This window comes from Xenopus tropicalis, chromosome 1, assembly GCF_000004195.4.
Source record: "Xenopus tropicalis strain Nigerian chromosome 1, UCB_Xtro_10.0, whole genome shotgun sequence".
In the NCBI taxonomy this organism is placed as follows: Eukaryota; Metazoa; Chordata; class Amphibia; order Anura; family Pipidae; genus Xenopus; species Xenopus tropicalis.
Genome location: NC_030677.2, coordinates 29,885,661 through 29,913,172, shown reverse-complemented (window position 1 = coordinate 29,913,172; position 27,512 = coordinate 29,885,661). Strand labels below are relative to the sequence as shown.

At 38.4% G+C, this 27,512-nt stretch overlaps 1 protein-coding gene across 1 annotated transcript in view; it reads left to right on the top strand.

The window, feature by feature from the left end:
- The window catches only part of kcnip4 (Kv channel interacting protein 4), a 102,323-nt gene that overhangs the window by 43,823 nt on the left and 30,988 nt on the right, over positions 1-27,512 (top strand). The window contains exon 2 of the mRNA XM_002936712.5: positions 18,395-18,519. Within this exon, the coding sequence (XP_002936758.1) occupies positions 18,395-18,519 (125 nt within the window). The remainder of the gene's footprint in view (positions 1-18,394; positions 18,520-27,512) is intronic.

Sequence of the window (27,512 nt, the reverse complement as noted above, 5' to 3'; positions counted from 1 at the left end):
AGTGCTGCAAAAGTATATATATATATGTAGCCCACTTTAGAGAATGTGCTGCTACCTGCTGAGATCTAGTGGCGCTTACAGGGATCCTGAGCCCCGCTTACTATGGGGAACAGATGTTGCTGTACTATTTGGCGTGCCTCCACCCAGGATAGGGTTAGCTTGAACTATAACTCCCCTCCTGAGAACTTGATATTATACTTCTGCTTTGGGGACTCCCAGCACTCCTGGCACCTTGCCCCCTCCCTGGGGTAGTTGCTTACCCGGCAGTGTGGATCCTCCAGATAGTAAGACAATGCACTCTGGTATTATGCCGAACCAAGTGATTTCTTTATTTGCAGAATGAATGACAGATAGGCTTTGCAGGAGTTACAGAACACGTCAGGGAACACTCTTTTCCTTAGGGGACCCTCTCTCCTGGGATACCGTCAATACTCCAGCCAGATGACCCTCTTTTGGGATTCCCTCCGGTACTTCACGCCAGAAGCCCCTCTCTAGGGCACTTCCCGGTACTCCCGCCAAGCGGACACCCCCTTGAGACCTCACCCCGGAATATCACCCGGCTATCCCCTGGATTAGGCAAATCACCTATTACTACCACTTGGTTCCCTGACTCCAGCAATCAGTGCTGGGAGATCTTAATCTCATTAAATCTCCTGTAGGGGCCAAGCTGCCCAGCTAAATAGCCTATCTACCACTCCTAGAGCGGTCTATAACCTTTAGCTCACTAACTACTCCTGGCCTGTAGCTGGCCTCTTGCCAGAGGGTCCCAGGCAGGAAGACCTGGCTGCACAAGGCTGCACAGCCTTATATACTGTGTGCACCACCCTGTGGCCATAACCCTGAACTGCAGGGATACTCCCTTTCTTAACACAAAAAACAACTAGGACCACCCTTAGGTGTCCAATTCCCTAAGGCCACCCTCTAGTGCCTGTCAAAGGAGAACCCATCCTAGGGGCCCAATCTTGGAGATCCCTACATACATATATATATATATATATATATATATATATATATATATATATATATATATATATATATATATAAATATATATATACCATATACAACTGTATTTGAGAGAGAAAGGAAACTGGAAAACTTTGTAATGCTTTTGAATCTATGTACTGCTCTTAATGGCATGTCTGGACTCAATGGCTATTTTTAAGTGATCTTACTTGCTTGTCTGGGATTAATGGAGTGCTCATTGGCCATCTGGTAATTATACTGGCACACGTGAGATTACTATGCTGATTATCTATTTTCTGTAGCAACAATAATGGCACATCTAGGGTTAATATGCCTGCTATCCATTTTACATAGTGATTATAGTGGCATGTCTGGGGTTAATAGACTCATTATCTATTTTCTGTAGTAATTATTGTGGCACCTCGGGGTTCTGTTTTGGTAAAATGGATGGGGTATTTTTTAAGCCCACTATTTTGCCTATGGTCCACCAAGGCCTTAAGATTGTCTCGCACAGAACAGCATTAGATAACTAGTAAGGCTGCTGTTAGGGGAATTGGCCAGCCACAAGAGCTGCTAAAGTGACTTGGAAAGACTTGAGTATGATTTTCAGCAGGGGAATATCCAATTATTGGGCCCCTAAACTCTGTACTCTATAGTTCCTGGGCCCCCCAGCAGTTGCAGGGTCTGTTTCCTCTATAGTTAAATCCCTGCATTTCAATAAAATGATTTGTGAGTTTGTATCATAGTTACTGTGATTTAAAAAAATGTATCCATCAAGGTTAACCTTTTGTTCTAGCAAAACCTACCAACCTGCTAGCTGATTTGTGTAGCGCTCACAAGGGGAGTGGCTCAAAACTTTCAGCCCTATGCAACGTGCACCCAGATAAATAACTGGTACGGGGGCCCCAAGATGTCTAACGCCAGCCCTGACTGCACAACACTTGCCCAGGTCTATAGTATTTTTAAAAATAGTAAAACTGTTTGCAAAGCAGTAATATTATTATAAATGTGTTGTATAATATATAATGCAGATCAAAATAAGGAAAGAACAAAGGTTGAACTTGATGGATGTGCTTTTTTCTGCTTCAGCTATTATAAATTGTCTTTATTTTTAGAAAAAGCTGTGCTTTGCTGAGAAGCCTTGACGAGCCAATGCTGCACATTACTGCAAACAAAAAAACACTTAAAAAATAACTGATACATACTTCTCATTGTCACTTCCCATGCAAATAAAAAGTACAAATAAAAGTACAGTATGGTTCCAGCATGATTATTCTTTAATAAGAGCGGGAAGGGCTGCATGGGAGTTCTTTTAATTTATATGGTAATGCTTACATCATTGTTCTTGTATCCTGCTGCAATGATGGCCGTACACATAATGAAATCTTCATTTGTACATTGGATTTCCATAATTAAAGTTGGCAGTAGTAAGGGTTTCTTTTTGTCAGGTGCAATGAAATTGTATCTCTTCCAAGTTAAGGTTTTCTATTTGAGACTCCTAACTATCCATTTTCCACATGAATGGCTGTGTTCCTGTCTGATGCTTGAGCCTATTTTAGACAGCAACTGATGCTCGGAAAATGGAAGTCTACTGAAGCTTTCCCTGAGTGGCAGAAAGCATGGCATCAACCTGAAATGCTTACAAAATAATTAAAGCTTTAACATAAATATTCTGCTCAGATTTAACCCTTATTCTAAAGGTTTTTCTAAACCTGATATCTTTATTTAAAATTATTGTATGCATGTATGGGATCTGTTATCCAGAAACCGGTTCCACATCTTCCATAGACTCCATTTAAATCAAATAATTCCCATTTTTAAAAATGATCTCCATTTCTCTGTAATAATAAACCAGTACCTTGTACCTGATCCCAACTAAGATATAATTACTCCTTATTGGGGGCAGAACAGCCCTATTGGGTTTATTTAATGGTTAAATGATTCCCTTTTCCCTGTAATAATAAAACAGTACCTGTACTTGATCCCAACTAAGATATAATTACCCCTTATTGGGGCAGAACAGTCCTATTGGGTTTATTTAATGGTTAAATGATTCCCTTTTCTCTGTAATAATAAAACAGTACCTGTACTTGATCCCAACTAAGATATAATTACCCCTTATTGGGGGCAGAACAGCCCTATTGGGTTTATTTAATGGTTAAATGATTCCCTTTTCTCTGTAATAATAAAACAGTACCTGTACTTGATCCCAACTAAGATATAATTAATCCTTATTGGAGGAAAAACAATCCTATTGGGTTCATGAAAAGACCCCTTATTCAGAAAACCCCAGGTCCTGAGCATTCTGGATAAAAGGTCCCATACCTGTAATACAATCTTAAAGTCTTCTCTGATATGCGTTTGTATACTCCATTGCTCAATTTGTTCTGACTATTTTTCTCCAAATTCAGATATCCACATTTTTGCATCAATAAAATCTATCTACGGGGCTGATCTATTAAAGTTTAATTTTTACTATGATTCAATTTTTTTGCACTAATTCATGAATTTCAATTATGGTATTAAAACCTCAGATTTCCGATCTTTATTGAATGAAAAAAAGTGCAAAAAAAATCGAATGGAAAACATAGAAGGCAATGGGCGCTACAGCAATTTTTGCCAAGAACATTCAAGCTAAGAGAAAACATTTTTTAATCAACTTCAAATTATCCCATCCACCCAGAAGCTCAGACTTGCAAGCTCTCCCAAGCCAAACCTGACAGATTCCAAATCCATATTTCGTGCTGGTTAGGACTAATTGTAAAACTGTGTGTCTGCAAATTGGGATTAGGGCCAAGCAATCTGTTTGCTGGCATAAACGTGGCTCAGTTGTAGAGAACGATCAAATTAAAAGTTGAAACGTTAAAAAAGTTAGAAAGTGCAGCTTAAAATACTGTAGTTCATACTTTTTTGCGTTCGCTTTTGTGGGTCAGATGTCCGTGATGCACAAATCTAATAAATTGCTGCAGGGGGGTCTTTGTAGATAACAATTCCAGGCAGTGTCCTTCTGTGGCTACTAAAGCAAATAAAGTGCTGTCTTGTATAAAAAAGGGCATTGACTCAAGGGATGAGAACATAATTTTGCCCCTTTATAGGTCCCTGGTAAGGCCTCACCTTGAGTATGCAGTGCAGTTTTGGGCTCCAGTCCTTAAGAAGGATATTAATGAGCTGGAGAGAGTGCAGAGACTGCAACTAAACTGGTAAAGGGGATGGAAGGGTTAAACTATGAGGTTAGACTGTCGAGGTTGTTTTCTCTGGAAAAAAGACGCTTGCGAGTGGACATGATTACTCTGTACAAGTACATTGGAGGGGATTATAGGCAGATAGGGGGGGGGGGGTTTCCCATAAAAACGATCAGCGCACCAGAGGCCCCCCCTTTAGACTGGAGGAACGGAGTTTCCATTTGAAACAGTGTAGGGGTTTTTTCACAGTGAGGGCAGTGAGGTTGGGGAATGCCCTTCCTAGTGATGTTGTAATGGCAGATCCTGCTAATGCCTTTAAAAGGGGCCTGGATGAGTTCTTGAACAAGCAGAATATCCAAGGCTATTGTGATACTAATATCTACAGTTAGTATTAATGTTGGTACATATGTTTTATGTATGTGAGTGTATAGATAGGTCAGTATGGGTCTGTATGTGAGTGTATAGATAGGTCAGTAGGGGTCTGTATGTGAGTGGATAGATAGGTCAGTATGGGTCTGTATGTGAGTGTATAGATAGGTCAGTATGGGCCTGTATGTGAGTGGATAGATAGGTCAGTATGGGCCTGTATGTGAGTGTATAGATAGGTCAGTGTGGGTCTGTATGTGAGTGGATAGATAGGTCAGTGTGGGTCTGTATGTGAGTGGATAGATAGGTCAGTATGGGTCTGTATGTGAGTGGATAGATAGGTCAGTGTGGGTCTGTATGTGAGTGTATAGATAGGTCAGTATGGGTCTGTATGTGAGTGGATAGATAGGTCAGTGTGGGTCTGTATGTGAGTGGATAGATAGGTCAGTATGGGTCTGTATGTGAGTGGATAGATAGGTCAGTGTGGGTCTGTATGTGAGTGGATAGATAGGTCAGTGTGGGTCTGTATGTGAGTGGATAGATAGGTCAGTGTGGGTCTGTATGTGAGTGGATAGATAGGTCAGTGTGGGTCTGTATGTGAGTGGATAGATAGGTCAGTATGGGTCTATATGTGAGTGTATAGATAGGTCAGTATGGGTCTGTATGTGAGTGGATAGATAGGTCAGTATGGGTCTGTATGTGAGTGGATAGATAGGTCAGTGTGGGTCTGTATGTGAGTGTATAGATAGGTCAGTATGGGTCTGTATGTGAGTGTATAGATAGGTCAGTATGGGTCTGTATGTGAGTGGATAGATAGGTCAGTATGGGTCTGTATGTGAGTGGATAGATAGGTCAGTATGGGTCTGTATGTGAGTGGATAGATAGTTCAGTATGGGTCTGTATGTGAGTGGATAGATAGGTCAGTATGGGTCTGTATGTGAGTGTATAGATAGGTCAGTATGGGTCTGTATGTGAGTGTATAGATAGGTCAGTATGGGTCTGTATGTGAGTGTATAGATAGGTCAGTATGGGTCTGTATGTGAGTGGATAGATAGGTCAGTATGGGTCTGTATGTGAGTGTATAGATAGGTCAGTATGGGTCTGTGTGTTCTGAGCTTACTTGGAAGGGTTGAACCTTATATAACTATGTAAACATTTATCTTATCTCTATATAGAGTACATCTGTTCCACGGAACCACAGCTTCAGAATTCATTCACAAAACATAACTTTGATTGAGTATATAATTAAAAAAGAACACAAGATAATCAGCTGCGTTTATAGTGGCTGCACTCGTGGCTACATATTTCCAGGCTTGTGAATATATCAAGTCTTACTGCAGCTTATCATTAATGGCACAGTGATGGAGCACATTTAGTGCTGTCATTATTTATGCTGAAAACAAAATAACAGCTAAGATATATTAGAACTCTGGTTCAAGGGAAAAGCCTGGTCTTCCTCAAAAACATATTGGTTGAATATTTTCAAGGATGAATGCGCTCTGTTTTTGTATCAAAACAAAACTGGAGCAAAAATGAACTGGCATGTAATAAAGTCAGTGTAATGGGTACAGTAAATCAGATAGGACTGCTCTGCTAAGACCCAGGAAAATAAGTATAAATATATTGCATGGCTGCATGTTTTATGCCTGTCAAAATAACCATCCATCTTTATAGAACAGCAAAAATGTGTCCGTGCAGATCACTAAACTTATACAAAAGATAAGTAATGCCTGCTCTCTCGCTAAAATACCATTGGTAGATAAAGTCGGTGAGTCTTAGTGGTCATGAGCAAAACTGCCCCAATTTGGCAAAATGTTGCCTAAAGAATTCGTCAAAGGATGTTTTCTATGCATCAAATCTGAGTCAGTTGGTATTTTTTCCCAAGATTTTTCTCATGCCAAATGGAATGAAACCAGTAGGGGTTTTTTTTAAACATTTTTTTGAGGGTGAAATGAAACGGATGGTGAAATTCTAGTTCATATTTGCAAAACTTTTCAGCACTTACAGAAATGCAAAATGCCACAGATTCCTACCAGGTGAAACCATTCTCCTCATAACTTGCCCCTAATTATTTTTACCTGTTAAAGTGACCGTATACCCCCTTGTTAAACATAAGTCCAAAAATATGGCTTGTACTGAACTTCCATTTTGTCTATTGATTAATCACTAAAAATATATCGCTTTTGTTATTTATTAGCAAACAGAGAAATGGAGCTACTCCATGTTTGTTCCTTACAAGGGAGATAATTTGATTCCCAGCGCACAACTGACTTTAGCTTATCTGTAAGACAAAACAGTACAAAAAAGGGGGCAAAAAGAGGGGGGTTCAATACTGGTAATCCAATTATCTACCTCCCAGGGACCTTACATGGTATAGTTCCCATTTTCCTGTTTAACTTGAGAGATAGCAAAACCCATGATTGAATCAATAGGCAAAAAGCATGTTCAGTCATTAAACTCTTGTTAAACAATAGGGATATTGCCCTGTTATATCCACAAGGGTTATTTGTATAAGTGGTAAAATAAGGGCTTACTCAGATTTTGTACAAGGATACACCACTGATGGACCTGTACAATACTGGTGCCAAAAGGCCAAAAAAGGAATGATACAAGTAAAGTACAGTAGCAAGAACATTATGAGTTGTGCCCTTTTGGGTCACATGGCACACAACTGCATTAATTATGACCCTTGGATAAAGAGACTTTTCTGGGCTACACTAGAACTCTATATTCTAAAGTTACTGTACTTCATTATTTCTACATATTATGTATTACATACCTCCCAACTGTCCCGATTTTTGTGGGACAGTCCTGATTTTAACAGCTCAGCCTGCAGTCCTGGTTCCTGCTAAAAAAAAGTCCCTCATTTCCCTTTGATCTCCTGCACTGAATGCCAAAAAAGATACAAAGTTTCTCAAACTTAATTAGACAAGTAGTTTTTGGCAGAGATGTGTTCAAACTTTAAATAATCTGCCAAATTTTGTAAAAATAGGAGTGGTATTTAGGGGGTGAGATCACAAAAATGGTTCTGGTCAAAAACAATTTGCCAGGCTATGCACGCCATTTCTTTTTGTCCCTCTTTACACTTTTCAAATGTTGGGAGGTATGTATATATTATTTATAATTGTATCCTAAACAAGAATACACGAGGTAGTGTAGCTAATTAGGCATCCAAACACAGCTTAGCCTGTGTAACAAACACTCAGAGACTTCTCCCAATGGTTCCAAATAATGAAATTTTGATGAGTATCCAAACTGCATGCAAGATGTGGTTCATCCTTAGTTTGCCATAACATGCTTGTTTCTCCATCTGAATTTGGCATTAGAGATGTGTAAATAATTTTCAGCGTCTGCCAATTCTCATATATCATTTAACTCTGAGTATTGCAGATGATAAATGTCATCAGCACAAAAACATCAATTGGGCAATAAAATAAGCCACGTTAATGAGATACTATGTACTGTGGTTTATGTTTATTTCAGTTCAGGCTAACCCATATATACTGTAGCCAGATTGTGTTGGAAATTATCTACACAACTGTGTTCATCATTCTCTGTACAAATCTCCTGCAACTTGACTTGCTATATATATATATATATATATATTCTAGGTTTGCGCTACACTGAGAGCAGCACTAAATGTAGTATTAAGGAGAGGTTATTGAAGCTTTTACCTTGCTTGGCTGACAGTGCGACGTCTATGGATATTCAAAGCAAGTCTCGTTTAATATACTAATTAATTTTGCTTACCAGTTGGAAATTTGCAGTTTCTCAACTAAATTGTATTTAAATGATCAGAGCTAATGTATTTTGTATTGCATATTATTGCCTTTCTCACTTGGGAAAGTCCATTTGTCACCATAATAGATATGTGACATATCATCATAGTGGTTTTTTTTATTATGTAATAATTTAAGTTGAATATTGTTTGTCCTTTACAGTATATAATGGAAAGCAGGGTCAAAACCAAACAATTTTGAAATTGCCTTTTAGTTTTCTAGCTTCATAAATAATAAGTCTTTCCCAATGCCAGTACTAACCCTTGGGTATTAAAGCTCCTCCTACTTGTAGGAAGTGAATCAAATGTATACATTGCCTCTAGGCACTTCTTGATTCTTCCTCACTAGGTCTAGTTGTCAAAAATGGGTTGAGTGTTGATCTAGGGTTGCCACCTCTGCCGGCATTCTTAGCCAGACAGGGGGTGGGGCAGAGGAAGAGGTGGAGCCACAACATCATGAGCGGGGAAGAGGCGGGGCTGTGAGTCCTGCCCGGACAGGTGGCAACCCTACACTGAACCGGCATCGAGAGGCTAGAGAAAAAAAAACATTTCTCAATAGTGATGGGCGAATCTGTTCCATTTCTCTTCGCCGAAAAATTAGCGAATCTTTCAAAAGAGCTGCGAAACAGCGAAAAATTTGTGAAAATGTTGTGCGACAAAAAAAAATTGTTGCCAGCGGCTATTATTTTGTCGCGCGGCTATTGTTTGTCGCCCGCGGCTATTATTTCGTCGCCCGTGACTATTATTTTGTCGCGCGGCTATAGTTTCGTCGCCCGCGGCTATTATTTTGTCGCACGGCTATTATTTTGTTGCACAGCTATTCTTTTGTCGCCCGCGGCTATTCTTTTTTGACCCCGGCGACAATTTTTGGACGTGTGGCAAATTTTTCCGCAGCAAATTTTTTCATGCGTTTCATGAAACAATCCGCCAATGGCGAAATGCGGAAATTCGCCGCGAATCCATGCCTGGCGAAACATTTCGCCCATCACTATTTCTCAACCTTTGCAAGTAAAAATCTATGGCAATAGCATAACTAATCTCTAAAACAGCGGACTTCACAATGACAAATGCCACACGTTTTCATACAGAAGTTCAGACCCAGTGTAGAAAGATACAGCTTTTGTGTATCCAGTCTCAGATCCAGGCTCCTATTTTCAGGGCAAAGATTAAGGCATCAGTAAGCGCCATAGCCCAGAGTCAAATCCAATAGTCATGGCAGATTATAAGCAATAGAAGGCAACTTCCAGGCAAAGGGACAGAAACTGGTTTCGATGGGAGTGAGACAGGGAGAGCGCACAGGCCTAAATCTCACACTGCACATTCTTTTAAAAGATAAAAAAAGGACACTTGAACAGAACAATATTAAAGCTAGAAAGAAATCAGCAAAAAGGCCCATTGTAAGAGAAAGATAAATAAACCCAATAAAGACACAATCTGTCTTGAGAAATGAGGTAAACAATGTACAGCCTAAAAATGAGAAAACGTACAGGCGCTGTAAGAAAGAGACAGGCAAACACTCTACTACTAGGAGAAAGGCAAGAATATAGTAACCTTAACAAATCATGAGCATATAGTTAGGGAAAGAAGGAATTTAGGTCACATGGAAATTGGTACATCCCCTCTTTTGAGAGAGATTCAGGTTTAGTTTATCCCCAATAATAATGACCACAAGATTTGTGCCTATACTACTATACAGGGAGTAGGGAGTACCAGTGGAATATACTGTGAGCCAGGTGAAATGGAACAAAAACAATAAATACCAGCTCTAAAATGATGTGACTTTTTTCTACAGGTATGAGATCTGCTATGAAATCTTCCATTATAGTATGCTTGGTTAATGCTTTTAAGGCAGATGTTTCCATTATTTTCTCTACCTCCGGTTATTAACCTATTTATATGTGTGTATTTAATACCTGCAGAACTGAGATAGGGGGATATTTATCATGCTGTGTAAAAAGTGGAGTGAAGCATTACCGGTGATGTTGCCCAGGGCAACCAATCAGCCATTAGATTTCAACAGTTAGTAAACCAAAGCAAAGCATCTGATTGGCTGCTGTGAGCTACATGACTGGTAATGCTTCACTCCACTTTTTACACAGCATGATAAATATCCCCCTTAGGGGTTAAGCAGTTGAACAGTATATAAAACACCCATGTGTGCAAAGCATGCCAAAGAATATATGGAAATTCTATGTGTAAAAGTGCTTTTGTGGCTCTTTCTAACAACGCGAATGACGATTTTTGATCTGGCTAATGAAAGAAAGTAGATCAACGTAATTGCCAAGATTGACGTAGGTTTTTTATTCTACAATAAAGGGGGCATTTACTAACGCTCAAGTTTTTTGGTTTGGATTTTGATGCGAAAAACTGACTTTTTCACAAAAAAACCCTCAATTTATTTGCAGTTTATTATGCAACAAAACCACGACAAATCCTAAGGCAAAAATAGGCCATCCAAAGTCTAGATCTTGTAGACGTCAATGGCACGTGTCCTTTTTTCAACAGGAAGATCTTTCTTCACTTCATAGTTTTAGAGGTTTTCACGTTTTTTTAGACACTGCCTTTTGTACGACAGTATGAAATGGTCACAGTTAGTGATGGATTCGCAGCGAAATTCCCCATTTCGTCACTAGAGAAAACCATGGTCGCGCAAAAAAGGGCGTGGCTGTGTCAAAAAAGGCAACGTATATGCATTTTGCAAATTTTTCAACAAAGCAAAACGGGACAGATTCGCTCACCACTAGTCGAGGTTTTCATGCAACAAAATTAAAAAGTTATTGTTTTTTTCCACATCTTTTTTTCATCTGTGCTTTTTCAATTTGGATTTTTTGATAAATGACTGACATTCATGGAAATGGGTTTAGTTGTGTTTCAAAAAACTCTAAAACCACAAAAATCCCAGTGTTTATGCCCCCTCCCCCCCATATTTTAAGAATTTAAACGCTAAAACTATTTAGCTTGTATTTACATTATTGGGAAAAACCATTGTACAACTTTATATATTATGCACAATCTTACTCTACAAACTGCAGTGTGCAAATCGACAGTCAGTTGTAATCCTCTCAACAATTCTTTAGATAACTTTATAAACAACCCCCAAAATATATACGAGTATATATAAAGAATCTTTATGTTCTTGCACATCCAAACACTTTCCCAAATATGCTACAGTTGGCAGAATATTACAATTTATCACAACTGCAGAGAACAAAAGCCTAATACACGACAAGTTGTTTTTGTATGTTTTATTATCATTACATTGAATTCAAAAACAGAAAATACAGTTTTTTTTAGTGTAACCTTGCTGTGAATGTTAATTACATTTGGGGATAGAGTTGCAATATAGTTTATGCTGTGTATTGTACCTGCCAAAGTGTATCCTTCATTTTTACAGTTTGTGCCCAGGAAAATTACATTCAGAGTCTGTATTCCCTGATGGAGGCAATATTAATTGCTTAACTAAAATAACCCCATGTCTACTCTTGGAATAGAACAAGATAGATACAGACTAACAACTATAGCTGAACAGGACGGGACAAAAAAACGGTTCGGGATTCGTCTTTTTTCGGCACAATTCGGATTCGGCTGAATCCATGGTCCTGGTCGAACTGAATCCGAATTGTTAAAATCATGTGACTTTTTGTCACATAAACACAGAAGTTTTTCCCAGATTTAACCCTTCCAAAGCCTAATTAGCACAAGTTAATTAGGATTCAGATTCAGTTCGGTATTCCGCCGAATCCTTTATGAAGGGTTCGGGGGTTCGGCCGAATCCAAAAATGTGGATTCGGTGCTTCCCTAATTTTTTATTTCACATTTTTGATGGCTGTCATGTGTAATCCTATCAACCTTATAGTCTATGTCTAGACATAGTGAAGTTGCCCTGTTTTGGCCTTTCTTGTTCATAGAGAATTATATCTATATTCTCAGACATGAAGGCTTATTTATCAAAATTCATACTTAAGTAATTTTTTTTATTTTTTCTTACTTTGAATAACCTCGAATTTAAAAAAAAAAGTAAGTTACATTATTTATTTAAAACCCCGAATATAAAAAAGGAATACCTCATATTTCACAAACAATTAAAAAATTTAGAAAAACACAAAAACCTTGACTTGACTAAATAGGTAATATTTTGCCTAGGACAGCTCCAAATGACTTCTACAAGACCTTGCAAATTTTTCCCCTTAACAAATATGGAAAATTTTGATTTTTTTTAAACATTATTCAAGTTCATGAAAAAGGAGAGAAAAAAAAAGAAAAAACTAGAAAAAAAAGATGAAAAATTTTCAAACAGAGTATTTACAGTCCAAATTTTTTTTGCAGAGAAAAACTCAAACACAAGCGAAAATGACATTGTTCCAATAATTTTCAAAGAGGATAAACATCTTATGCATTTACTAATGGTAGATTTTTTCGGTTTGGGCTTTTTGTCATCGAAAACCCAATTTTGTTAATGCAAATTATGCGACAAACCGCAACAATTCTGGATGAAAAAAATACACCAGCTAAAGCCTGTCGAGATCATGTAGAAGTCAATGTCAATGGCAGATGATGGTTTTAGAGGTTTTTGGAGTTTTTTTCAGTAAATGCCATTCATGGAAATAAGTTTAGTCATAGTTTTAAAAAATATAGAACCACAAAAACCTGAATGTTAATAAATCCCCCTCCGTAATAAACTAGAAAATAAATAAATATATAAAGTTGGTTGAGACAATTCCCCATGACTTCTATAGAAAGTATTTAGCTATTCAGGGTTCTGAAGAATATTCTAGAAGTGTTCAGAGTTTTTCAGATGTTTTTTTCTCGAATCACAAAACACAAACTTTATTTTGAGAAATCTGTCCATAATCTAATTCTAAATGTATTTCCTACAATAAACCACTTAACTTGCTGTGAATTTCAAACTGATTTTTCTGTTGCAACCAGCACATTCTAGCATCAACTAGATAGAGTCAGCGGTTTGTAATGCCCAGCTGCCAACCAGCATGATGGAGTTGTTGGCAGCAAGTAAGAAATTGACTGAGGAGTCACATGAATAAACCATATCTTCATAACTGCATGGGGAGAAAAGAAAAAGTCAAAACACTGCTACACTAAGGTGAGGGTGTTGTGCAACTACACCTCTCTTGCTTCTATACAGAAAAATTAAAAAAACGGCGCCAAAGGTTCTTGCAAAGAACAAAATAACAAGTGTTTATTTAACATCCACAGGATTACTCACAATACAGCTTCTCAGAGGCCAGTGGTACAGGCAACACCACATACAGAGTGCAATACAGACTGACACTCCCCTGTGGGCAGACTTGGCAGGAATCTCACTCCACCTCTGCGACACACCCCGTAGTGGATCCCCTCAGGGTTCTCTATCCTGATTCCCTATCCACTGGGATCCCTACACTACAGGCAATATGGCCTGGGAGAGATACCTCCAAAACTGCCAGTCCTATGTAGGAGCTCAGAACTGCTCTTTCTAGCTCAGAGGTAGGCAAACTACGGCCCGCGGGTCACGTCCGGCCCCTTGGTCTTCTTAATCTGGCCCACCGACTCCGCAAGTCTCATCACCGAGACTTGGCCTCTGGGGACTGACGAGCAGAAACAGCGTAATGCTGGCCAGCCCATCTGTAAGTCAATGTGGCCCCTGAGCCAAAAAGTTTGCCCACCCCTGTTCTAGCGCAACCCTAACTGCCTTACACTCCTAGAGTGTCCTATAAAGGGAGCTACACCTGCCTCTATCTAATGCCTCATTCACGAGGCTCTGTTCCCCGAATTTAACTAGGCCTGTGCCCCAGGTTCACAGCAACATCCACCCTGTTCCTCAGGTGGAAGGAAAGAGGAAGGTGTTACTCCTTTACCAGCACTATATCAAAGTGAGGCAGGAAATGGTCACCATACCTGCTAGCCAATAGCATGAATATGTTAATGAACTTACTTAGATACATTCCCTTCTGCCCAGCAACTAAGGGAACTGAACCTGTAGGGATTTAAAGCCATAGGGCTAATTTTACCTTATGGGTCCCTAGGTTTGTGACTTTTAGAAATGCCTTCTGTAATAGTTAAAACTGCAATGGGAAGCCAAAATTGTGGGCTTTATTTTTGGTACTACAGATGCATTTGAACTAGTCGTGAACTTAAGGTTGCATTAGGGCATAAAATACACTTTCCAGCTTTCTTTGAAAGCTCTGGTTTCTTCAATTCCCCTTAGACACACTTTTACGAGTTACCATTAAACCAAAACTCCACTGACTAAAAACATGAGATAAAACAAAGAAAGAAATAAAAAACATGGAGTTATTCTATGGCAAAGCTGTCCTTATCCAACACTAGTGTATATCATTCCTCAAATTTAATAGCTTCTCCAGGGATCAACTCTAGAGGAACTTATTAAGCAAAGAAGAAAATATAATACCGCTATCCATTCAAACAAATGAAAAGCTTACAAAGATATAGAGACTCGCACAGACACTGTATGAAACAGAAAATTGCTGTATGCCGCACAGAAGATAAGACACTTTAAAAGTAAATAGAAAATGAACCAGCGTCTCGGAGGGATTCTTGGCAAGTTTGAAACATTCAACTTATTGTCTCTAAAGTAGTTTTGTGCTTGTTCACCAAGGGTTTCAGTGCTTACCGCAATCACCCGCCGTGACTGGGACCTTATGAACTTTTATGAAATGCAGTTCTTCTGTGATAGAATGGGAGCAGGGAATAAAATGCTGTACTTAAGTCTGTAGTAAAGATTTTAAGCTGAAAGGAATTGAATTCATTCTCTGCAGTATTAAACCCCTTTTTCTTGCAGTGCAAATTACAGATGCAGCCAGAAAGTTTTCACATTTTGTCTCTCCATGTCCAGACACCATTTTTTGAGAGTTAAATCCTGCCTCTAGATGGTGCCAGAGTGCAAAGACTTGCCAGCCAAACACAATAGAACAGTGCTGTCCAACTGGCGACCCCCCTCTGTGTGGCCCCCCACCTGTCTGGCTGCTTTGATGGCTTACTCTTGTGTAAGCTTTAAATGGTATCAGTACTGTGATTAACTGGGCCCCCTGCATGGTTCTCACCTCAGATTCAGGCTGTAATCCCTCTGTATTGTTTAAATATGTAATCCCCTGTGTTGTTTACACCTTTTAATCTCTGCATTGTTCCCCCCCTGCAGTGTTCACACCTCAGGCTCAGGCTGTAATCACCCCCATTGTTCCCCTGTTCACACCTCAGGAGCAGTAGAAACCCACAAATAATCCCTGCACACTACAAAAAGAACATATACTGAGGTGGTACTGCAATTAAAAAGTTTTTTAATATATACAATAGTTATTGTGCAGACTGTAGGAGCAGTGCCAGCATTGTGTCACTGTAGGCTGCATGTGTGTGCCATACACACAGGCATCATAGGGCAAGCAGAGTATGGCACACACAGGCAGGGTAGGGAAGGCAGAGTATGGCACACACAGGCAGGGTAGGGAAGGCAGAGTATGGCACACACAGGCCAAGTATGGCACAAACCAGCCAAGAACGGCAAACACAGTGAAAGTATGGCACATGCAGGCAGGGTAGGGAAGGCAGAGTATGGCACACACAGGCAGGGTAGGGCAGGCAGAGTATGGCACACACAGGCCAAGTATGGCACAAACCAGCCAAGTATGGCACACAGGCAGGGTAGGGAAGGCAGAGTATGGCACACACAGCCAGGGTAGGGAAGGCAGAGTATGGCACACACAGGCAGGGTAGGGCAGGCAGAGTATGGCAAGTTTTTGCTGTACTACAACCATTAATATGGGTATGGTCATGTGATAACATGGGTGTGTTCAAGTGGGTGCGGTTTCAAAAAGGGGAGTAGTCAAAACTGGCTTCCATTATCGGCCCTCCACCACGTAGGTCGGAAAAATTCCGGCCCTCGGTACCACAGAAGTTGGACAGCACTGCAATAGAAAAATGTCTCTTAACACTACTTTATACATTCAAAAAATATTCTCCAAAATGAAGATAGTATTTATAAAATAATATATAATAATAATAATACAAAATATGTGGGATTTGGGGCCCCTTTTTTTAAAGCAGCAAAGTTGTAAAATCTGTCAAATTGGGCTATTTTTTATTTTTAAATGTCATTAATAGATAAAACTTGACAATTTTAACACAGAACATTCTCAGATGTCTATAACTTCACCTATGTATAACAACCCTTAACATTGACAAAATGCAGAATATCCATTACCAGGTTCCATCCTATTATATCCAATGGATGGGTAAAGAACTAATTGTAAAGCAAACATTTCTAAAACTAGTGAAAGCTGGTAAAGTGAGTAAAAGTAGTAAACTTTCATTTTTCTACGCTTTCTACACGTCAAGAAAACCCGCGCCCATCAAAAAAGACTCGGGGTAGCTGAGTTTCTTGAATTTTTTGCCTTTTTGCAAACTTTTCCGCACTTAGGACAGATTTGTTCATTACTATTTAACAAGTTAGAAGTTTTCAATTTAGTTTCTTTTTTCTCTGTAACAGTAGGACAGTGCCTTGTACTTCGTGATAATGAAGTTGCAATAATAACATTAATTAATGGTTGAACATGTTTTAGCAGATATGAATTGCAAATTTTCCAAATTACAGAAAAGCCCCTTATCCAGACAAAATCATTTTGGACAATGGACCCTATACCTGTACTTTCAATGTCCACTTCCAGGTCATTACTAGACAAGTTAAAAAACAGACCAAGGACTGACCCCAGTGCACTGTTCAGTTTATAACCACTATGTGATTTAATCTATCCTTCAACCAGTTGCCTATCCAAGTACTTTACATATAGTATGTTCCAGGCCAATATTCCAGCAATTTAACCAGTAACCTTCTTTGTGGTACTGTATCAAATGTTTAACATGTTAGATTTATCTGTAATGGTGACTACCCTTTCTTTATCAAAAGAACACATTTTAATTAGTGTATGAGATCTGTTATCCAGAAACCCATTATCCAGAAAGCTCTGAATAACGGGAAGACCATCTTTCATAGACGTAATTATAAGAAAATAATTCTAGTTATAAAAAAATTATTTCCTTTTTCCCTGTAATAATATAACAGTACCTTGTACTTGACCCCAACTAAGATATAATTACCCCTTATTGGGGGCAGAACAGCCCTATTGGGTTTATTTAATGGTTAAATGATTCCATTTTCTCTGTAATAATAAAACAGTACCTGTACTTGATCCCAACTAAGATATAATTACCCCTTATTGGGGGCAGAACAGCCCTATTGGGTTTATTTAATGGTTAAATGATTCCCTTTTTCTCTGTAATAATAAAACAGTACCTGTACTTGATCCCAACTAAGATATAATTACCCCTTATTGGGGGCAGAACAGCCCTATTGGGTTTATTTAATGGTTAAATGATTCCTTTTTCTCTGTAATAATAAAACAGTACCTGTACTTGATCCCAACTAAGATATAATTACCCCTTATTGGGGGGCAGAACAGCCCTATTGGGTTTATTTAATGGTTAAATGATTCCCTTTTCTCTGTAATAATAAAACAGTACCTGTACTTGATCCCAACTAAGATATAATGACCCCTTATTGGGGGCAGAACAGCCCTATTGTGTTTATTTAATGGTTAAATGATTCCTTTTTCTCTGTAATAATAAAACAGTACCTGTACTTGATCCCAACTAAGATATAATTAACCATTATTGGTGGCAAAACAATCCTATTGGATTTTTAAGTAGACTTAAGGTATAGAGATCCAAATTATAGAAGGATCCTTTATCCTGGAAAACCCAAGGTCCCAAGCATTCTATATAACAGGTCCTATACCCATTCTGTGCTATACGTCACTTGTATTTATAAAACACAATGGTTTCCTATAAACAGATTTGTCCCTTTGTGGACAAAGATAACCCATTTTAGTGTTGTGTAATCAAATGCAGCATTGTATTCGCACCATGACAAATGTTCTATGGAACCACAGCAAATCACAAAGAATTTAAAGCAGAAGCTGCAGCTAGGCACCATGGGGAATCTCTTTAAAGGTGACTTCTCTTTCAGTTTTCATCTAATCAGTGTATGTTAAATGTATATTAATCTTTCTAGTTTTATTCCTCGCTTTTCTTTAGACAACGTGGAAGATGAATTGGAGACGGCGACTGTGCGTCATCGCCCGGAGGCACTTGAACTGCTGGAAGCACAGACCAAGTTTACAAAGAAGGAGCTTCAGATTTTATACAGAGGTTTCAAAAACGTAAGGGTTTTTTTTTTTTTATCTCATTTCCAATTATAACCTACTGCAACACGTCAATAAGATATTCACCTGGGTGCAATATGAAAAGTGAATTTAATCCTATATGTTTAACGCTTACAGTAACTACAGTCGGTTTTTAGAAAATAGCTTGATAGCTTTTGATTTCAAATTCTGTTGGTAGCTGTACAGGTATGGGACCTGTTATCCAGAATACTCAGGGTCTGTGGTTTTCTGGATAAGGGATCTTTCCATAATTTGGATCTCCATACCATACTAAATGCTAAAAAAAGAAATAATAAAAAATCATTTAAATATTGAATAAACCCTATGTGCTAGTTTTGCCTCCAATAAGGATTAATTACATCTTAGTTGGGATCAAGTACAGGTACTGTTTTATTATTACAGAGAAAAGGGAATCATTTAACCATTAAATAAACCCAATAGGGCTGTTCTGCCCCCAATAAGGGGTAATTATATCTTAGTTGGGATCAAGTACTCGTAATGTTTTATTATTACAGAGAAAAGGGAATCATTTAACCATTAAATAAACCCAATAGGGCTGTTCTGCCCCCAATAAGGGGTAATTATATCTTAGTTGGGATCAAGTACAGGTACCGTTTTATTATTAGGAAAAAGGAAACCATTTTTAAAAACTAAAATTATTTTCTTATAATGGAGTCAAGAACATTCAGAACTTTCTGGGTAACGGGTTTCCGGACAATGGATCCCATACCTGTATACCTGCTTAAAAAGGACATCAATTATTTAAGATAAACAAAAGATAAAAATCCAATGAGTTGAAGAATAGAAAGTTGTCTCTCGACAGACTGGTCCATCAACATCTGTGTATTCAGCAGCTTAAAAGGAAAGGAAAATGTGACAATAAAAAGGGTTATAAACCCAAAAAACAAGTTTTGCCTGATAAAGGAAATGTACAGTAGTTATAAGATACTTTAAAGTTACTCTGACAATTGGGCTCATTTATAATCACTGGGCAAATTTGCCCACGGACGGTAACCCATAGCAACCAATCAGTGGCTTGTTTTGGCCACATTTCATTGGTTGCCATGGGTTACTGCCCAGGTACAAAGTTGCCCTGTGTTTATAATAAGCCCCAGTATGTGCTAATGTGCTCTATCAACCATGGAAAGCTGCATTTGTTTAGACACAAGTGACACCATAAAGAACCAACATTCTGGAAATTTCACAACTGTGGACAATGTTATCACACTTGCACTTCTCTATGGTTTCAAGGTTTAATATTTTAATAAACCTTGGTTTGCTATGTACAAAATAACATGCTAGGTTTCTTTAGTAGAGTATGGCACAAATATAAATTATTTGTATATAGTACTTTTAACTTGATACCGAAGCAAAACCTTGCGTGACATTATCATTTTTGCATTTGATACCAAGCAATGCTTTAGCAAGTGTAAATAGGGAAAATGAGCCACCGAGCCAAATGTCAGCGTAAGACCTTTCACTTGTCATTGACCTATAACTTGGCAATTTAAGCTACAAAATAGTTTTACTCATTAAAAAGGTTCCTGTTATCCGCGTCGTGGCATTTACTTAACGAACTGATTTAGCTATATTACATTTCTAGCGCTAGTTTGATCTGTCGGATAATCCACCGCTCAAAATATTTTTGTTCGGTAAAAATAAAAAATTAATGAAACAGTTTAATTAAAGGTTATACTTCCCTTACTGCATTTTTTTTACTAAAATAAGCTCACAATTTTGCATAACTTAATATTTATATTTTTAATGGAATGTGTTGAGACTTTTTCTGTTACTACTGCTACTTTTTAGTTAATGATCATAACTAGTTGCGCATCAAAAGAATAGTCATGGGTGACAAAAGAACAGTTGTGCGTCAAAAGAATTTTTGGACGCACAATATTTTCGCTGTTTTGCCGAAACAGGAAAGGAAATGATCATAAATATGATAATATATAATAAATATATAGAATATATAAATATTCCCACATGCCTGTTAGATATCAATAAAAGTGTAAATAACCAGGCACTAAAATGTTGCTTATTTATTCTAAGGATATCAAACAGCAGTATTCCAAAAGTATTATTCAGTATTGAAAAATGTCTCTGCTCCTCGGGGACCTTGGTCTGTGTAAACACTATTCTCAACCAGAGTTGCACATAAAGTTATCAGTGCAAGTGAGGATGGGGCAGGGTCGGACTGAGATAGTGGGACACTGGGAAAAACCCCGGTGGGCCCCGGAGACCCAATTCCTACCTGTAAGTACTGTTGCTTCCCCACTGCCATCTCTCCCCAATGACGGCAAAGTAAGTCTAGATGCACAAGAGGGAAAAGGGGCTGGCTGGGGGTGAGCAGGCAGGCAATGGGGCCCCCTGAGCGGGTGTTGGAGCCCCATTGGGCCTCACACACCCAATCATAAGCTGGGATGGGGACAGCACCACCCACCATCAAGTACTGGATTAGGCAAGGAGTAACGTATAAGGGTTTTTTCTGGAGGAAAAAAAAAATTGACTTTATTTAATCACAATACAACAATGTATCTTTTGATATTTCTATTTAAACATGTTTTGCAGTGATATGCCATCTATTCAAAAGTGCATTGTATAGTGATGGGTGAAATGTTTCACCATGGATTCGCCGCACGTCCAAAAATTGTCGCGCATCAAAAGAATAGTTGCGGGCGACAAAAGAATAGTTGTGCATCAAAAGAATAGTCATGGGCGACAAAAGAATAGTTGAGCGTCAAAAGAATTTTTGGACGCACAATATTTTCGCTGTTTTGCCGAAACAGGAATGATTCGAAACAGGACAGATTCGCTCATCACTAGTATTGTACTTTTTATACTGGAAGAGATGTTTTGCTAGACTAATGTTCTACTTTCAACCATGTTGCAGCTCTGTATTTATGAAGGGCAGCTGGGGGAAGGCACATAGGCATCCTATCTTCCACCACTAACATCATCTAACAAGTTAGGGAGAGCAGGAAGGCTCGGCATCCTGGGAGAACCCTGTGTTTACCAAATGCCCTATGGCAGTCATTAAGTATGGGGCTACTTGGTGCCTGCTAGTACTGTGCTCTGCACTTTGCTCCAGAATTTTCATCTGGTGTGTGGTTCTGAGAGCCACTGAAGCAAGTGTAAATGAGCACTAAGGGGTACAATTTTGCCCCTTGGTTCTCTAGCACACGTTCCTGGGGATTAATAAATCACCCCTACTGTCATTATTAGATGTGACTAAATTATTTGAAAAGTTTCACAAAATGCAGGCATATTTGCTGCATATTTAAAGTTGCCAAAGTGGCAAAAACAAGATTGTTCAGCATCAATTGATGGAGATAAACTCATTATTTATCTTTCTTGACATATTGTATAATTGTCTATCCATAATAGTGGCATAATGATCCTCATCTATGAAAAAAGGGGGGCGGGGCTTGGAGTGAGTACGTTTTCCAGAAAGTGGGAAGCAAGCCAGTGGCGCTTGGAGAGCAGAAAACATACATATTCCTACATATTTAGAGTGAACCAGTCTGGTCTGGTTTCAGAAAAAAATACCTTTTGTTTGTTTGTTTGTATATGTTGTATGAAATTGAAAAGTGCCCTGTCTAGGGGGAAAACCCCTTCTATGAATAAAACAAAGGAGCATACCTGCCTGATCTTACACTGGGAATTACTGACTTTTTGTTTGAAAAAAGTATTGCCTCTTATGCTATTTGAGTGAATACCCACAATGCATTTGACCATTTTATATATTTCCCCATTATTAGTATCGTACTCATTTACAATAGTAAAATTGTTTGTGGAAAAACAAAAGTTGGGGAAAAAAGCATCTCTTTTATATTCACTGAATTATCTCTTGTGATGGAAGCAGCCTTGGAGGGAGTTCCCATGATGTATGGTGCCTGTTGCTTTCCTTGGCATTGCAGTGACAAAGATTTGCTGCTATTTATTTTAATCCAATAAAACATTGATTTAGAATGCATTACATATCCCTCTGGCCTTGAAAGGGATACAAGTTGCTGCTATTGATCCCAATTTAGGGGTGAGATTTGATTATTTTCAAGATGTTTGAGCAAGACATCCATTTTCTTTTTCTTTATATTTATTTAATGAAAAGGCCATTATGCGCTTGTTGGAGTTGCAGCTAAACCTATGTCAGTAGAACGGCTCCAAACCAATTCATATAATAATCATGAATAATGATTTTTTCTTCAGGATTTTCAGTGTTGGGTTTAAAGAAGCAGTGAGATGCCTGATAACGTTGTTAGGACACGCAATGGTAGTGTTACAGAGATGCCCAGCTGGTAGCTTTGTTGGCCACGTGCTGACACCTGTCATCCATGATTGACATATTTATTTTTGTACAAAGATAGTGCTCTTTGTTTCTCAGACTTATACTGCTGCTTGGCTCCTATGTGTCCCAAAGCTAGATTCTAAACAGTGCAATGCAGAATAGATGGAGGAGAAATTGTAACTATATGGCCAAATGTATACAGACACTGCTCCTAATTATTGTAACCCATTATTGCCAGCATAGGTGCCACTACATCATACAATCACATTCATGGGCTATTCCATGCTTCTAACTTTTTGTGTCAACAGTTTGGGGAAGGCCCTATTTTAGTAAGACTAAGGTCCATAAAGAATGGGTTTGTAGAGACACTAGTGACAGAACTTGATGGGTCTAAGCCCTGACCTCAACCCACCTGAGCACCTGTGGGACAAATGGGAATGCTGATGTAAACCAGGCTTGATCGGCCATCATATAAATGGATGCAAAACCCATCAACAATTTTTGAACATCTAGAGGAAAGCCTTCCCCAAAAAATAAAGGTTGTTTTAGCACCAAAGAAAGGACGTTCATTGGTGACTTATAGATACTGTACAGTGTGTGCCTACCATTTACCTCTGTTGGGAGCACATTTCTATTAAAGCACTTTCATGTATGCCAAACTCCATTCCCTCCCTCCCTTGCACCCACCATAGAAGCATTAGCCTAGGTAGTATAGTGAAGCAATCAATAAGCAATTATGTCTCATCTGGGAACCGCAGTACGACTTATGAAACAAAAAATTATGACGAGCAGAACTATTACACTGAGAACCAGAGCAACGACAAGTGTAAAAGGCCCACTGAAGCCAAGTCGTGAAAAAACGATGTGCCATACAGAGAAAAGGAGGGGCCTATTGGACAGTTTTGCACTGGGGACTTACAGTCTTGGTAAACCAGTAATACTATCAAGATTTATGACTGGTGTTCTAGTTGATTTCTGGTACAGATGCCAAGGTTTCAAACTTAGACCCAAAAGGAAGTTGTTGGATATTGTTTAATGGGCTATCAGTCACTTGTTGATTGGCAAGTGCTGCCTAAGTGAGGTGCTCACCCACACTATGACAGAGATATCCATTGTGGCAACAAACCCGCACCAAAAATGGTAGTCCATATGGTACAGGCTAGATATAGCCCTCCATGAGGTTATAATAAGCCAGCCAACCAAACATGTGAAATAGGGTATACTTGGCTTACACCATGGAAAATCTTAGACAGAACAACTCTACAGTATTCTCAGCATAATATTATGGTAAAAGACTAAAGGAAGTAAAGGAAAGTAAATTTAAGTTGAGCTTTTGACAGTACTTTAGGGGTTTATTGCTCCATTTGTATCATTCAACAGGAAATTATCTACTTAACCGTGTAATTTCCAGACATCTGACTTCAGATGAGGGAATATCACATTGCGCAGCACGTGCCTTAAATTATATACAGAGGTATGAAACCCAGGCTTGGGTGTGAGACACGGAATAACGAAGCTCAGTCATGCCTAAATCCAAGCACACATATATAGTTTTGGTATATTATAGGTGTGGGACCTGTTATCCAGAATGCTTGGGACTTTTCCGGATAAGGGGTCTTTTCCCAGATAAGGGATCTTTCTGTAATTTTGGTCTCCATAGCTTAAGTCTACTAAAAAAAATATTTAAATATTAAATAAACCCAATAGGATTGTTTTGCCTCCAATAAGGATTAATTATATCTTAGTTGGGATCAAGTACAGGTACTGTTTTATTATTACAGAGAAAAGGGGAATCATTTAACCATTAAATAAACCCAATAGGGCTGTTCTGCCCCCAATAAGGGGTAATTATATCTTAGTTGGGATCAAGTACAGGTACTGTTTTATTATTACAGAGAAAAGGGAATCATTTAACCATTAAATAAACCCAATAGGGCTGTTCTGCCCCAATAAGGGGTAATTATATCTTAGTTGGGATCAAGTACAGGTACTGTTTTATTATTACAGAGAAAAGGGAATTATTTAACCATTAAATAAACCCAATAGGGCTGTTCTGCCCCCAATAAGGATTAATTATATCTTAGTTGGGATCAAGTACAGGTACTGTTTTATTATTACAGAGAAAATGGAATCATTTAACCATTAAATAAACCCATAGGGCTGTTCTGCCCCCAATAAGGATTAATTATATCTTAGTTGGGATCAAGTACAAGGTACAAATAACTTTTAGTCTATGGGAGATTGACTTTCAGTAATTCTGAGCTTTTGGATGATGGGCTTCCGGATAACAGATCCCATACATCCTCTGCAATACTACATGCAAAAAAACAGGAATAGGACAAGAAGAATTAGTGCTTGTTTTTTTTAAATCAAACAATAAACCCAGCTATTAAAAATATATTTTATTGTGTGTCGTGTAACCCATAAATGTGCTGCTCTCTATCATCATTACAATCCATCACGGAGACATTAATGCACACACGCAAGTACCATAGGACATAATGAGAATTCCAGGTATCTCTTCCATAAAAGAACCTTCCCAGCAGCCTGTCCATAGTCTTATTCTCCTGGAAATATCTAAAAAAAAAAAAAAAAAACAGGGAGAATAAAATTCCTTTTTCAGCAATATCGCAGGTGTTACAGTAGAAATAAATGTGCATATTGCCCTTTATCAGCATGCTGTGGGTTTCTTAGCAGGTTGTGGGAAGCTATATTTATTTGCATTCTAAGTGAGTCAGTCTGGGGCTCTTATCTACTGCATCTAGAGTCTGCAGAAAGGGAGCAGTGCAGCCAAACTACTCCATTTAGTCTCCAATACAGAGGTTGTCAGACATCTTGGCTTCAGTATCAACTTTAAAGTTCAAATAGGATCAGGATTCCTTTAGTTCCTAATCAGCTTGCAGAATTTATTTACAATTATTAATAAAGTACCCGACATACAGTATTCCGCAGAACTGTACAGGGTGTATCTCTCAAACATGCAGGTTACATACCATAACTGACACGGGGGAGGCCTATTTATACGTTTTTAGAAATTTGATAGCAAAAAAGATTTTTGTTTGTGATTTAGATTTTTTTTTTTACTAGAATATTTACCAAAAAAATGGAAAACTTGATTGAAAATAATATTTCCATTTCCAAAATAAAATAACTTTAATGTTGAGAATGCATCTCCCATTGCCTTCTACTGATGCTCACCAGGATTTAGCTGCTGAGGGAAAATCGAGATCTTGTTTTTTCACCACAAGAGAAAATGCGATCTTGAAGGCCCCTTACAGTACAAGGGATAGCTATAGCCCTGCTATTTTACGGGGTTATGTAATAAAAGTCACTAGGTTTGCCCAGGAGCAGTAATCCATAGCAACCAATCAGAATGTAGCATTTTCTAGTCACCTGTTTAAAAACAAACATCTTATTGGTTGCTGTGGGTTACGACTCCTAGGCAAACTTAGTGCCTTATATCACACATGGGGGATAGAGTTATAGCAGCGTGCAACCTAAATCTTGCACTCGGGTCTTTCCTCTGTAATGCCCACCTAAGGAAGAAATCTCTATGTTAGAGCCTGACTGGCATGATTAAAGGGGTGGTTCACCTTTAAGTTAACTTTTAGTATGTTATAGAATAGCCAATTCTTAGCAACTTTTCATTTGTTCCCCCCCCCCCTTTTTTTTAATAGTTTTTGAATTATTATTTGTCTTCCTCTTCTGGCTCTTTCCAGCTTTCAAATGGGGGTCACTGACCCAAAAAGTTAAAAAAAACTATTGTGCCATGAGGCTACAATTTTCTATTTATTGTTACTTTTTATTACTTATCTTTTTATTTGGACCCTCTCCTATTTATATTCCCCTATCTCATTCAAACCACTGCCTGGTTGCTAGGGTAATTTGGAACCTAGCAAATTCTAAACTGATATTCTAAAATGAAGAGTTGCTGAATAAATATCAAAATAATTCAAAAACCACAAATAATACAAAATGAAGACCAACATATTGTCTCAGAATATCATTCTATCATTCTCCACAACAGTGATCCCCAACCAGTGGCTCAGGGGCAACATGTTGCTCCCCAACCCCTTGGGTGTTGCTCTCAGTGCCCCCAAACCAGGGAGTTATTTTTGAATTCCTGACTTGGGGGCAAGTTTTGGTTGAATAAAAACAAGATTTCCTACCAAATAAAGCCCCTGTAAGCTGATAGTGTGCATAGAGGCCCCTAATAGCCAATCTTAGCCCTTATTTGGCTCCTCCATGAACTTTTATGGTGCTTGTGTTGCTCCCCAAGTCTTTTTACATTTGACTGAGTAAGAAAGGTTGGGGACCCCTGCTCTACAACATGCTTAACGTTAATTAAAAGATGAACAACTCCATTAGTGGCATTTTAATTTAAACTGAAACTACTTGAAATAAAAAAAACTGCAGTAGAAAACCCATTTACAGTAGCTGAGACTGCATTGCACTCTGGCTTCATGTGTTTATAGGACTTTTTTTAAAAGCCACAGAACTCTGCGGAAAATAGACGGAAAACAGAAGGTTCATATAGTGACTGGAAACAGCATTGCAGAAACACAGCTGGAAATAACTGTAGTATACATTGCAGTTGAAATAAAACTAAGAAGAGTGTATAAATAATGTATGAAACTGTAAAAAGTTTCAAACAAAAATTTTTTTAACCATAGACAAGAAAATGTCATCTTTGGCACAAAAG